Source organism: Pan troglodytes, chromosome 3 (assembly GCF_028858775.2).
Source record: "Pan troglodytes isolate AG18354 chromosome 3, NHGRI_mPanTro3-v2.0_pri, whole genome shotgun sequence".
In the NCBI taxonomy this organism is placed as follows: Eukaryota; Metazoa; Chordata; class Mammalia; order Primates; family Hominidae; genus Pan; species Pan troglodytes.
In genome coordinates, this window is record NC_072401.2 from 107408417 (window position 1) to 107423927 (window position 15511).

Below are 15511 nucleotides of genomic sequence, written 5' to 3' on the forward strand. Positions count from 1 at the left end.
AAGGGGACAAAAACATGATTGTTCTATGGAGTTTTTATAACTTTCTGTCACAAGAAAGAAAGCACGCTTGTCTACAATTTTGTAATATTTCTAGTAAATAAAAGAGGCACTCCCTGTCTCAGAGCACCAAATAAGGAAAGTGTAATTGGATGTCATTGCTGTCAGTCAGCTGGGCTATAAAAGAGAGAGTGGGGTTGCCTCATCCCCTGGGTATCCACAGTCAGCTGTGTCCCTAGAGCTTCTTTTCTTTCATTGCTGCCCAGCTGGGTATATTGCAAGTATGGATTATAAGAGGGGAAGGGACTTCACTGTTTTAACGTTTGAAACAAAAGGGAAAAAACTCAGAAGTAGTAAGCTAAAAACAACTTGTGCAAACGTTCTGGGATTATTACTTAATTTTAAGAATTTTTGCTAAAAACAATAGGAACATCATTGAAAAAAGAACCCCTTTGAGTGATGACTGTTTCATAGTGTTCTACATCTCCTACTCCCTGCCTTATAAAAATAAAGCTAATTAATTGAAGTTCTGGCAAAGAGAAGGGAGTATTCCTTGGCCTTTGACCAAGAATTCCCCTCACCACCATGAACATTCCCACGCATTTCCCCACCAGTTACTCTCCATGATGTCTTCCTTCCTAACTCTTACCAAAATCTCAAATTCCAGCACTCGTTTATCTCCATATTTAAAGTCTGCTTCTCCTATTAGAATTCAAGCCATGTAAGATCCAGACCCTCAGTCTTGTCTACCCCGTTCACCCTGTCTCCTTAGTGCCCGCCACAGTGGTTGGCATCTGCTTGACCATCAAATATACACTGATTGAATAAATGAATCAATGATTTAAAGAAATCAATTATTTTTTTAAAGTAGATTCTTATGCTTTGTTCCACTTGTGTCCTTTGAGGAAAAGTGTTGAAATACTACCTGGGGTTCTAACAGGATCTTTGCATTCACTTAGTAAACACTTATTGAGTGCCTGTCACCAGGTCAAGCCCTGGAAATGCCACCCAAATAAGACATGATTGATGCCCTCCAGGACCTCAGAGACTAGCAGAGGGACAGACACATGTGTGTAAATAGCTGCAATTCTTTATGAAAGTGTGTAATAGGGGCTTATAAGCATGAACTCTTGAGGTACAAGAGGGAAGAATTTGATTCTGCCTGGGGCAGAATCACTCCACAGAGGCCGTGATATTTATGCTGGGTCTTGAAGGAAGAAGAGATTTTTGGCAGGTTAATTAGCAGGAAAGAGAGCATTGGGTCTGAGACGTGAAAATGAATGGCATGTTTGGACAGCATTGTGTATTTTGGTGGGGTAGATTGTAAACTCTGGCCCAAGAAGTTTGAGTTTGATCTTAAAGGAGCCAGGGAAACTGTTTAAGCAAGGGAGGCCATGGTAGGAAATGTATATTAGAGTGCAACAATGTGCGGAGTTCACTGGGGGTGGGGAGTAGATGCTGTGATTAGAAACCAAACCATTCACTTCCATCATAGGTATTTTCAGTTAAAACAACCTTGATTTAAAGATCATAATAATGTATCTTTCTTAGAGATGAACTTTAGAATTTCATAGAGATGAATAGTTGGCTAGAAATTGGTTGCTCTATTAAAATGTATTTTCCAGATAAAGACTTTTTAAGTTATTTTTGTTGAATTTCAGAAACTTTTGAAAATCATTTTTAAAAAATGTACCCAGATCAAGGTTGCAGTATAAATCACTGCAGAACAAAATTCGTGAATCTTCATGTGAGATATAATTAAATATTTTGGATTCATCCAGATGAATAAAATGACTAGGTCTTTTCCTCCTGCCCTTGTTAAAGGTAATGCCTCTTTATCAATACTTCACACACACACACACACACAAAAAAACTCAAAACCTTTCTCTTGCAGTTCCACGGCAACCTTCAAATGACTTGTTTGAAATATTTGAAATAGAAAGAGGAGTCAGTGCAGACGATGAAGCAAAGGATGATCCAGGTGACACTTACACTCTTAGTGCCATCATAATGACATTTTATTGTTTCTCTCCATGAAAATAACTTTTAAATGTAGATCGTTTGGACCATTTGGGAAAATTACACCTGTTTTCTTTAACAACTCAGATTTTCTTTGTAGTTAAATCAGTTGAGCAAAAATAATTACGAATCATCATTTTCTTTTTTAAAAAAATTTTAAAGTAGTACTTAAACTGTAAAAAGGAAATCATATTTTATAAGTGATGATGTAACATTGTTATAATTTGGCAACACTTGTGTGTTCTATTTTTACAGATGATGCACTATTGTGCTGAGAAAAGATTAATGTAATTTCCCTTTGGTCTTGTGGAAAGAAGCTCTGGTTATATGGATAGGAGAGAACACTTGTTGTCTAGATACCCCTAGTTCATAGATTCATTGTTGTTTTTTGTTGATTTTCTGATCCACTCGTCTTTCTGATTATTTCCTTGTAGGTGTTCTGGTACACAGTTGTAATTTTGACCATGGACTTTGTGGATGGATCAGGGAGAAAGACAATGACTTGCACTGGGAACCAATCAGGGACCCAGCAGGTAAAACCATTTCATTTAACTTTTTCTGGTACACATTTCAATGTGATACTATCTGAAGACTCCACTGCTGCTAATCAAGTCTACTGTAACACATCTCTGTGTTTACTTGATAAAGGTGGTCAAAAAGGACCATGCCTAGCACTTATATTTCATTTCTTTGAGAGAGTTAAATTTGTTAGCTATCAACTAGCACTGTATTATGGGAGACAAGTAGTTAATTAAAAGGTCAGCTAATTTCTCTCAAAAAGCTTGATAAATAAAATATTTAGATTAATTCTTGCAAATAATTCTTAAGTTATTTGTAGCACCCATTCCCGGGAATAAAATAAGTAATATGGTGGTATATCAGCCATGGTAATAGGCATTTCCCAGTTGTTTTTTCTTTGTTTTTCTTTTTCTTTTTTTTTTTTTTAAGATTTGAGTGGTAGTAGAAGGACACAGTGGAAATTTCTATAAAGTTGTGATTATCCCTCTGAAAACATTTCACTCTAACTTGGGTGCTGAAGGAAGTGGTTACAAATCACCACCACTCATTTTATAACAAAAGGTAGATTTAGACATAGTTCCTTGGAACTCAACAGTGTTTTAAATTGCACAATTCCTATTAATCTAAAGTTTTAGTACTCATAAGACATCTTTTCTTCTAGATTCAAGATAGCTTTTCTCCCCTCAGTAGTTAAATCTTTTTTTTTTTTTTTTTGAGATGGAGTCTTGCTCTGTTGCCCAGGCTAGAGTGCAGTGGCACGATCTCGGCTCACTGCAACCTCTGCCTCCTGGGTTCAATGAATTCTCCTGCCTCAGCCTCCCAAGTAGCTGGGACTACAGGCATGTGCCACCATGCCCGGCTAATTTTTTGTAATTTTTAGTAGAGACTAGATTTCACCTTGTTAGCCAGGATGGTCTCGATCTCCTGACCTCGTGATCCGCCCACCTCGGCCTCCCAAAGTGCTGGGATTACAGGCGTGAGCCACCGCGCCCAGCCAGTAGTTAAATCTTTTATGGATAAGGCCTACTTAATGGAAGGGTGAGGAGTTTGGTTTCATTTTTTTTTTCTTTTTATACTCCTGATTCTAGATTTTAAGAAGATACAGAATGTGAAGGAAAAGCTTGTTATTTCATTTATTTTAAAAGCCTAGTTCTTGAATACCATACCGGGTAAGAGCACCAAACACAGAAAAGTTAACTTGAGAGAGCTCATGATATCTTAAACCAGCTCTTCTCAAACTTCACTGTGATTGCAGAGCATCTGAGGGCCTCATTAAAATACAGATTTTCATGCATTTCTAGCAGGCTCCCTGAAGATCTCTATGGTGGTCCTCAACGCACATTTTGAGTAACAAGGTATTAAAAAATTAGTCCAAAAATATATTCTTTACATCCCCTAAGGTTGAAATAGAGATATACTTAAAAATTAAAATGTGAAGTAAATTCCTTAAAATAGGAATATTCAATAAATTCAAATTGGTTCATACATTTCTTTTCGTTGTAAAAGACAATATCATTTAGTGCCTCACACACAGTACTCTCAGTCATTCTTGCATTACTGTCTTACTCATTTAAAGTTAACTCTGAGCAGGACAGCATTATCATTAATGTCACAGATTCTGTGAATAAGAGAGAAACCAACATATCTACATATGTGTGTGTGTGTGTGTGTGTGTATACAATATAAAATACCTATGACAGTCCTAGCTTATTTAAAATCTCATCAATTTTATTTAATTGTAGCAATTAAAATAAATTTATTTAATTGCTACAGAGTTGTAGCAATTTACACTCCTACCAACAGTATTTGAAAACCATCCCCAACAGATATTATAAAAGTATTTTTTTAAATCTCTACAAATCTTATAGGTGAAAAGGAATCTCTTTTAATTTTGCTTTGCATTTCTTCTATTGTGAAAAGTTGATCATGTTTTATCATTCACTCGAGGAGCAAGTAATATTGTCTTTATTTCACAAAGGAAATATTGACACCCAGAGAAGTTACCTGTTTCCTAAGGCCACAGAGCTAGAGAGTGGTGGAATTAAGTCCAAACCAGTCTGTACTACTCATGCAGGCTCCTAGACAGTCCAATACTCAGAACATCTGCAGCATTATTGTGTTTTTGACTGTACCACAGGCTGGCCTCAGTAGGTATGCATGTGGTAGTGTGCATGATCTGATTAGCAGATCACAGACCTGTAGATTAGACTGACTGACCACTGACCTGGAGTAGTTTGCTACAGAAGGAGGGATCTTTGGCAGTCATGTATGACAGAATGGTGAATAATATTTATGGTCATAATGAATGATTCCTTCAAGTAAGGTACATTGGGGAGAGTAATTCATGCTAAACTCAGGAGAATTCACTGCACTTCTATGTAAACAATCTATGTAAAATACTTGAGTTTTAGAATTTAAATACTGTATTTTAGAACCAATTTAGTCCTTTTCAACATTTTTTTATTATTCATTATATTTGTAAATGTTTAAATTTGTTGTGACCCAAATCTCCCTTTCTCTCTGATGGAAAAATGAGAAGAGGGTTAGAAATTAGAATGGTAGACAAAGAAATTTGAAATCGTTATTGGACTGTGTTAGTACAGAGCAAATTGAAAGGAAGAGATGCCTGCTTGAGTGATTGGATAACTCGTGATGATTGGCTACGGTCCCTGGAGGATGCTTTTCTAGATTTGGTCCAGGTTTTTACCAAGAACTTAGATAAGTAGGACATTGAACTTAATGTTGAAGATAAACTGACCAAACTACGGTTGACTCAAATCTGGAGAGGAAAGTGACTATGTGTGCTGATACAACAGCATTCGAAAGATTAGATTAATGGGTCACAATTAAGAAGGTGAAATGTAATGGGGTTGAGTCTAAGTTATGGCTCATAGTCTAGAAACCAGTCACACATCTGAGTGAGGGGGAAGACCTGACATATCACTAAGGGTAGAAGACTTTAGAGTTTTAGTGTGTAATGAAATCAATCTAAGCGAACCTTGTGATGTTGCTGCCAGAAATATGGACCATCTCTATAGAAATATGCTATGTTTCAAGAATGAAAATCCACTTTGGTTAAGTGGTGAATCCACTTTTGAGAATTCTTTTTTTCTAATATGAGAAGAATAGAGTTGGTCACTTAGAAGAGGATGACCTGCATGGAAAGGTATCTCCAAGCTTGTGAGAAACAGGCAAAGGAACCATAACATTTAGCCTGGAGAAGAAATGATGCATCAGGGTTCCTTTTCAAATAATTGACTAGGGTTAGAGTTGTTCTCTGTGACCGAAAGGGGATGAGAATAGGATTGATGGGTAAAAAATACAGGGAGATTCATTTTGGCTCACTGTCATCTAAAAAGAGAACAGGCTGACATGGAAAGAGTGAGTTATCTTGGTGGAAGCATTTGACTGGGTGACATATGGCAAGATATTGTTAAAAGGTTTTGAGCATCAGATAAAAGTTGGATTAGAAAACCTCTAAACCAGCTCTGAGAGCCTGATTCAGAATGGAATGTGGAAATAGTCCCAAGAAATTCAGTGAGCAGGATTCTAGCTTGGAAGGAAGGATGGGAAGACCAAAAGATGGCAGAGAGTTGGAAGGCAGGATATGTGAGGATGGAATTGCAGAATATATTTTTAGAATATGTTGAGAGAATTATAACCCAGCACTGATGGGAAAATACTAATAAAGCTTACCTTTTCATGGCTTTTTCTTCTAGGAAATTCAGGTGGATGGAGTGTATGTGTGTGTGTGTGTGTGTGTATGTGTGTGTCTATGTATGTGTATGTGTGTGTGTATCACATGTGAAGGCCAGAGAAGAATATAAAAAATCGGCTAGACACAGTGGCTCACCCCTGTAATCCCAGCACTTTGGGAGGCTGAGGCGGGTGGATCACCTGAGGTCAGGAGTTCAAGACCAGCCTGGCCAACATAGTGAAACCCCGTCTTTACTAAAAATACAAAAATTAGCCAGGCGTGGTGGCAGGCACCTGTAGTCCCAGCTACTCAGTAGGCTGAGGCAGGAGAATCGCTTGAGCCTGGGAGGCAGAGCTTGCAGTGAGCCGAGATCACGCCACTGTACTCCAGCCTGGGTGACAAAGCAAGACTCCGTCAAAAAAATAATAATAAATAATAATTTCTGTGTATTATTCTAATTACCAAGCTAATTATTTACCTATTTCTATCTAGATTATACCACTTATAAAAGAATATGTGTTTGGATATCCAATTATGGATGATTTTAATGATGTGCAGTTCTAATCCAAGATCCAGATTTGTAAATATTCTTATATGTTAATATTTCTAAGAAAACTCTCAAAACTCAAAACCTTAAGAAATAGCTGCAAAATAAGTGCATTTGCTAGCTGCCTTTCATGGTGCTATTAGGTTTTATCACATTCAGTCACAGTGAGATGTAAAATTAACAATGCCTCTAAGAAATGGAAAATTGTGCTGCTGACAGACATGGTGATACGCTGCAGGTATGTAGCTGTGGCCCTGGGGACACACCCTTCTCCTGTGTGTGTCAAAGCTAGAACTAAGGCCCTTTTCCTGGAACCTTGATCTCTGGAGAACAAGGATTAAGGGCAACTGACTCAGCACTCTGTCTGCCACTGATAGCTACAAGGAATTTGCTTACATATGTATCAAGTATGCCAGCATGTACATACAAGTATGTCTATTTCAGCATTAAAACATTATTTTAAAATACACATAAATGTAAAATAAATCAACAATATAAGTGAAAGCTTTCTACCATCCCTGACTCCCATTCACCACCCGGCAAGATGCAGCCAGTTTCTTGATTATGTTCTCAGAGAGATATTTTTGGATACAATGGCATTCTCTTCTGTGCCTTGCCTTTGTCACTTATTGATACTACCTTAAGAGTTAACAGGAAGAACATGGACTTTGAAGCCAGAATACCTGGTCTGGAACCCAGCACCACCACATACTAGCTTTGACCTTGAGCAAGTTACTTAAATGGGGATAATAAGTACTATCCACTAAACATATGTAAGGCATTTCAAGCAGTGCCTTGCCCAGAGTTACCACTAAAATAGTATTAGCCATTGTGGCTGAAGCATGTCCCCTGTCAGTACATACAGAACACCCTCATTCTTATTTATGGCTGGCTGCTATTCCATTACTCATCAGATGTACCACAATGTATTTAGCCAGCCCTCCACAGAGGAACATAAGTTGTTTCCAGACTTTAGGTAGTTCAGACAATAGTGCAGTGAATAACCCTATACATTCATTATTTAATATATGTTAGACTGTATCTATAGAATAAATTCCTAAATGTGGAATTGCTATGTCAAAAGAGAATTTGTATTTTGAATTTTGATAGATTTTATTAAATTGCCCTTTATAAAGGTTGTAGCAATTTACACTTCTTCCTACAATATTTGAAAACCATCCCCAATATATTATAAAAGTATTTTCAAAATCTTTGCCAATCTTATAGGTTAAAAGGAATGTCTTTTAATTTTACTTTACATTTCTTTTATTGTGAAAAGTTGATCACATTTTCATATATTTGTCATTTTTTTCTCTGATGTTCTTTATTTTTCTTTAGTATTTTTATTGATTTATGGAAGTTTTCTATACAAAAAGAAAAATTATCCTTTTTTAATTTGTTGCAAATATTTAAAAACATTTTTGTTTGTCTGTTTTATGGTATTTTTATCTTAACATGCAAATTTGAAAACTTAAATGTTCTTCAGTAAGAAATTGGCTAAATGGTTATTGGCATACTTGCAGCAATGCAAAGTGTATTTGCTACCATAGAAAAATGGTTATACAAGAAGCAACTTACAACACTGCAAATATAGTATTCGTTTTTTTTTAAAAAGTTCATATTCATGTGCATTTATGTGAATGTATTACATAAGAAAAGTTCAGAAGTCAAAACCTTCACAAATACCTCTAGATTTTGTGAATTGAAAATTTAAAGGCACCAACCACTACAGAATTAAAAATAAATAAACTAACATTTTATAACCCAACTTTCTGGTCAAGTTTTGCAGCATCTATTATTTACCCTCCCTCCCCAAAATTCTTGAGATATTGTGATACTGTAAACTGAATGAATGTTTAATATAATTATATATTTATCACCAGAATTATGAAATCAGAAGTGAAAATTTTAATAGGTAACTTGCTTGACACTGAATCAATTTTTCCCTTAGTTAATGTTCCAACTTGTATCATTTCCTTTATTACAAAGGGAACGAATTCTTCATGGCAAAAAAAAAAAAAAAAAAAAAGCAAAAGCAAAACCTGGTGCACACAGAGTAGCTCTACAGAGGAAAAACAATCATAACCTCATTTATCGTGTTGTAAATTTTAGAGTTTTAAATGCATATGCAAAGAATACCTTGGTGTGTTAGGTTGTCTTGTTTGCAGGTAGCGTCTGGCAGAATGGTATCAGTGTACATTCCACAGGGACTTAATCCTTGTTTTCTCGAAACTTGCAGGTTAACTGTAATAACCTTATATCTTAGTCTTAACCAGAGTACCTGTGATGATTCAAAAGCTGACTTATAGTGAGACATGTAAATATTTTGGCCCAAAATATTGTTTGGATTAGTTTGTGGAGGAAGGGGACAAGGGAAGTGGGAGAAAGATTCTTAAGACATTATGTATTTTTAGTGATTCAAGTACGTGAATCAAGGATCTATTTCCCTGCAGTTTTTTGCTGTATCCTTGGAACATCATTTGTTGATTCAAACATCCTTAAACACCTGCTACCTGCTAGCAGGGTAACACAGAGGTTTGGGGGAAACTTTGGTTCAGACTTTTAAGTTGTTCACAACCTGCTGGGGAGCCCTTAGCACAGAGGCTGGCACATAGTAAGTGCACAGAAATCACCTGTGACCTATAGAGCTCCGACGGGACTTGTTAGAGAAGAAGACACTGGAATAAAAAGTTAATACCAAATTTTATCATGTCTTGTATAAATTAAGCATAAGAAAGAGATGATAGTTTATATCTGTTAACTGAAAACTAAATGGGATTACTACCAAAATAGATACACATGTTCAACATTCCAACCATTTTTCTATGGAAAAACCAGTGTTGAAACATACAGTGTGTTTTCAGTTGACTGAGATAAAATAGCCTGAGGGAATGTCATTTGTACATGGATCAAGTTTCAAAATACTACTTGCAACTTTCTCTCTCTTGAGAAGCAGCACCCCCCACTTCACTGCTGCTTAACCATTTTTTTTCTAATGCAGTTTCCTTAACAACAGAGGGAAGAAAACTCTGTAGCCCTAGGGATCTGAGAACATCATCAAAGTGGTCTATCTAAAGTGAAAGTTTTTATTAATATTTGTGTTCATGTATATATAATAGGACATATTTATAGAATAGATATGATATAGATTTGTTTTACTATAAAGATGTTTTAAATGGCTTACCTCCAAATAAAATTGAAGCTCCAGGAAGACGGGGAGGGTTTCCTGAATACCTCTGTATCTTCCTGGTGTTAGATTTACACCAGTGTGAGAAGCTCTGCCAACTCTGATTTTTTTTTTAAAGAACCTTTACGTTTAGAGATTTTTTTTTTTTTAAGTTGGGGGAGGAGAGAATAAGCAGATATAGGGCCCTTTAAATCACCATCTGCTTTACTGTTCAGAGGTTAATTATCCACCAGAAAATTCTCCCTAGAAATTTAGGGTCAGTTTTACCAAACCACCAAGCCAGATCGCCAGGGGTGTTGGACAACATTATCGTAAACTGGTGAGGGTCACAAGGTGGTGAATGTGTATATGTTGTTGTATGCCTATATGTCTTATCATATTCCATTGGAAATATTCATAGTGTTTGGTTACTAATTATTGTGTGTCTCTGGCATTACTTGTACTTTCCATGAGCAAAGTAAGTGAATGTTTTCTGTAAACACATACCATAGAACTTAAGACAGGCATACAAATAAGTCATATTTTTCTTCTTCAAAAATCTGGAATTCTTTACAAAGAAAAGAAAAAAAAAAAAACTAAAACTCCTGTCCATGCTGCTTGTTCTAGAAAGGGATATTGGCACATACACACAGCCCTGCTTTTCCTATTCCAGGTGGACAATATCTGACAGTGTCGGCAGCCAAAGCCCCAGGGGGAAAAGCTGCACGCTTGGTGCTACCTCTCGGCCGCCTCATGCATTCAGGGGACCTGTGCCTGTCATTCAGGCACAAGGTGACGGGGTTGCACTCTGGCACACTCCAGGTGTTTGTGAGAAAACACGGTGCCCATGGAGCAGCCCTGTGGGGAAGAAATGGTGGCCATGGCTGGAGGCAAACACAGATCACCTTGCGAGGGGCTGACATCAAGAGCGTAAGTAGATCCACAAAGGAGGCAGGACCTGGGACGTTTTCCTTTCATAGGAGAACTCTGGGATCTGAATTTGAAGAAGCCTTGCTGTGTGAATTCAGGCTCAGATAAAGGTTTGGGTTTTTTTCTGGGCCTGATGACTCCATTCAGTGTCTCTTTCTGAGACCACTTTCTGCTGCTTCATCCTTCTTCATTGCAACCTGTGTTCACCACCTCTCCCTAACCCTGGTAAAGATCCAGTTTTTTTTTAATGGAAAAAAAAATCTAGGAATAGAAAAGTTTTTTTGTTTTTTTTAAAGTTGATCAACAGAAACTTCCAAGGGTGGGGTGGGGAGCTTAATTGTTCCTGCTTTCCCTTTCCTTTTAATTCCTTATATTTCAAACTTTTACTACCATAAATTACCCAGGAGATGGTTCTTTTTTCTTTTTTGAAATGTTTCTTTCAAGTTCAAATTTTTTTCTTTGTTTCAGAGATCACAGTTAAGCAGCGTAGGGTGGGAACTCAGAACTACAATTGGAAAGCACTATTCTATTCAGGACAGGATGTGGGAAGTGCTTTGATGGAATATATAAATTTGATCTTAAGTAATCAAGACATAGGTAGCAAAAAAATGGTCTACGACATCCCAACAAAATTATGAATGCATTTGGGAAAATGTCATCTTTATGCTGGTGCTTATGAAACTTGCTGTTGGGAGATAACTATGCCTGTATGTAGGTATAGTTTATAAGAAACCATTTTAGGAAGAAAAGATAGATTCCATTAATACAGTTTTTATCAGAGTACTTGGATTTTGTTTAATTCTTACATATTTTTTCTTAAAACTTTTCTCAGTATTTTTATTGTTTAGAGAAATAAAACAAGATAATAAATCATTTTAAATCATAGCACTTAGGTTTTCTCTTGTTTTATAAGGAGCAAGGATGCTCTATAGAAAATATAATGTAAGAATAATAAAAGTTTTTGGTTTTTACATAGGTAAAACAAGTGTGATTGGATTATGGATTTTGATTCTATTCCATTTTCAGCAAGAAAGCGATGTTAACCAAAAAGGAACTAAGAAACATCCAAGATAGGCTGTGTGATTATGATCTTTCAGATCTTTGGCTCCTAATATCTGTTCCTTTATATTCTATCACACTCTTCTAACTTTGGTAATCCTTGACAAAAGTGTCCACTTTATAAACAATCCTAAATCGAATTGTTCTGTAGCTTAGAATGGCTTTTTAAAGAGTAATTGATTCTGAGTAATGTGGTCTGATGAACAGTTTGATGATTTCAGTTTCTACTGAAAGAGTAGCTTCAGTGATACTGGCAACTATATTCTGTTTTTTTCCTCCTGCAAAATAAGTTTAAAATTGGTTTGGGGGAAGGTTTACCTTTATTTTTGCTTAATAAGGAGGCATTAGAAAGGGGCAGAGGAGGCTTGACTGGTGTGTGCATTCTCTCCCTAGGTCATCTTCAAAGGTGAAAAAAGGCGTGGTCACACTGGGGAGATTGGATTAGATGATGTGAGCTTGAAAAAAGGCCACTGCTCTGAAGAACGCTAACAACTCCAGAACTAACAATGAACTCCTATGTTGCTCTATCCTCTTTTTCCAATTCTCATCTTCTCTCCTCTTCTCCCTTTTATCAGGCCTAGGAGAAGAGTGGGTCATTGGGTCAGAAGGAAGTCTATTTGGTGACCCAGGTTTTGCTGGCCTGCTTTTGTGCAATCCCAATGAACAGTGATACCCTCCTTGAAATACAGGGGCATCGTAGACACATCAAAGCCATCTGTGGGTGTTGCCTTCCATCCTGTGTCTCTTTCAGGAAGGCATTCAGCATGCGTGAGCCATACTATCCTCCATCCTGATTACAAGGTGCTCCTTGTAGCAAATTATGGGAGTGAGTTACGGGAGCAGTTTTTAAAAGAAATCTTTGCAGATGGCCATGATGTTATGTGTTCGGTGTTGTACCATGAGTAGTATTGACTTCCCTTGAGATATGGTGTACAGTATGCTTGTGAAATTGACTTACCCTCTTCACTTAAGTTAGTTCTGGCCTGACCTGAACTCTGACTTTTACTGCCATTCACTTTATAAAATAAGGGTGTGTAACATATCAAGATACATGTATTTTTATCTGTTTTTTTTTTTTTTCCTGTTAAAGACAATTATGTAGAGTGGGCACGTAATCCCTCCTTAGTAGTATTGTGTTTTGTGTAAATGTGCTATTGATATTAAGTATTTACATGTTCCAAATATTTACAGACTCTAGTTGCAAGGTAAAGGGCAGCTTGTGATCTCAAAAAAGTACATGGTGAAATGTCATCCAGTTCCATGACCTTATATTGGCAGCAGTAGGAAATTGGCAGAAGTGTTGGGTTGTGGTAACGGAGTGATGAATTTTTTTTTTAATGGCCTTGAGTTTGATCTCTGCAAAGGATAGGAAACCTTTAGGAAGACAAGAAACTGCAGTTAATTTAGAACTGTCACTTTCAAGTTACACTTTAAAACCACAGCTTTTACCATCATAACATGGCTCTGGTAATATGTAGGGAGCTTTATAAAAGTTTTGGTTGATTCAGAAAAAGGATCCTGTTGCAGAGTGAGAGGAAGCATAGGGGAAACTCCATTGGAACAGATTTTCACACAACGTTTTAAATTGATATAAGTTTAGGCAGTTGTAGTTCATAACTTATGTTGCTCATGTTGTGCTGTGTCAGGATGGGATAGGAAGCAAGTCCCGTGCTTAGAGGCATGGGATGTGTTGGAACGGGATTTACACACACTGGAGGAGCAGGGCAAGTTGGAATTCTAAGATCCATGAACCCCCAACTGTATTTCCTCCCTGCATATTTTACCAATATATTAAAAAACAATGTAACTTTTAAAAGGCATCATTCCTGAGGTTTGTCTTAATTTCTGATTAAGTAATCAAAATATTTTCTGCTGTTTTTGCCAGGAATCACAAAGATGATTAAAGGGTTGGAAAAAAAGATCTATGATGAAAAATTAAAGGAACTGGGATTATTGAGCCTGGAGAAGAGAAGACTGAGGGGCAAACCATTGATGGTTTTCAAGTATATGAAGGGTTGGCACAGAGAGGGTGGCGACCAGCTGTTCTCCATATGCACTAAGAATAGAACAAGAGGAAACTGGCTTAGACTAGAGTATAAGGGAGCATTTCTTGGCAGGGGCCATTGTTAAATTAGAATACTTCATAAAAAAAGAAGTGTGAAAATCTCAGTATCTCTCTCTCTTTCTAAAAAATTAGATAAAAATTTGTCTATTTAAGATGGTTAAAGATGTTCTTACCCAAGGAAAAGTAACAAATTATAGAATTTCCCAAAAGATGTTTTGATCCTACTAGTAGTATGCAGTGAAAATCTTTAGAACTAAGTAATTTGGACAAGGCTTAATTTAGGCATTTCCCTCTTGACCTCCTAATGGAGAGGGATTGAAAGGGGAAGAGCCCACCAAATGCTGAGCTCACTGAAATATCTCTCCCTTATGGCAATCCTAGCAGTATTAAAGAAAAAAGGAAACTATTTATTCCAAATGAGAGTATGATGGACAGATATTTTAGTATCTCAGTAATGTCCTAGTGTGGCGGTGGTTTTAAATGTTTCTTCATGGTAAAGGTATAAGCCTTTCATTTGTTCAATGGATGATGTTTCAGATTTTTTTTTTTTTTTTAAGAGATCCTTCAAGGAACACAATTCAGAGAGATTTTCATTGGGTGCATTCTCTCTGCTTCGTGTGTGACAAGTTATCTTGGCTGCGAGAAAGAGTGCCCTGCCCCACACTGGCAGACCTTTCCTTCACCTCATCAGTATGATTCAGTTTCTCTTATCAATTGGACTCTCCCAGGTTCCACAGAACTGTAATATTTTTTGAACAATAGGTACAATAGAAGGTCTTCTGTCATTTAACCTGGTAAAGGCAGGGCTGGAGGGGGAAAATAAATCATTAAGCCTTTGAGTAACGGCAGAATATATGGCTGTAGATCCATTTTTAATGGTTCATTTCCTTTATGGTCATATAACTGCACAGCTGAAGATGAAAGGGGAAAATAAATGAAAATTTTACTTTTCGATGCCAATGATACATTGCACTAAACTGATGGAAGAAGTTATCCAAAGTACTGTATAACATCTTGTTTATTATTTAATGTTTTCTAAAATAAAAAATGTTAGTGGTTTTCCAAATGGCCTAATAAAAACAATTATTTGTAAATAAAAACACTGTTAGTAATACCAGTTGTCTATTCTTGTTTTTTGAGTTTTGTTTTTTTTTGACTTGGAAAAAAGCATTGAGGTAGTTAAATGATGTTTCACAAAAGTCATAGTAGAATCCCTTTTACTGTTTGGATGGTGGGAACAAAGATGTTGCCTGCAGTATTATACTTTCTAGGTTATAAAACATGAGACACTTTTTTTTTTTTATCAGCATGAACAGGGAAAGAGATCAGAAGATCACTATAACCCATGCCATGCCTTAGTAAATTGCTTTAGTTATGTTTTATTATCATTTCGTTGTAAACATTTGCTTTAAATTCTTTTTTGTTGTTGTTCTTTTTTTTGAGACAAGGTCTCTCTCTGTCTCGCATGTTGCAGTGCAGTGGTGCAATCATAGCTCACTGCAGCCTCAAACT

The 15511-nt window shown here is 36.7% G+C and overlaps 1 protein-coding gene across 8 annotated transcripts in view; it reads left to right on the forward strand.

Moving 5' to 3' along the window:
* The window catches only part of NPNT (nephronectin), an 80209-nt gene extending 65096 nt beyond the window's left edge, over positions 1-15113 (forward strand). For 5 of the 8 annotated variants that reach the window (XM_054683245.2, XM_016951960.4, XM_016951961.4 and 2 more), the window contains 4 exons: positions 1892-1978; positions 2451-2549; positions 10619-10875; positions 12328-15113. In XM_054683245.2, the coding sequence (XP_054539220.1) occupies positions 1892-1978; positions 2451-2549; positions 10619-10875; positions 12328-12423 (539 nt within the window). In that variant the 3' untranslated portion in view covers positions 12424-15113. The remainder of the gene's footprint in view (positions 1-1891; positions 1979-2450; positions 2550-10618; positions 10876-12327) is intronic. The other 3 variants (XM_016951962.4, XM_016951965.4, XM_016951967.4) reach the window with 1 other exon arrangement.
* Positions 15114-15511: the final 398 nt, after the last annotated feature.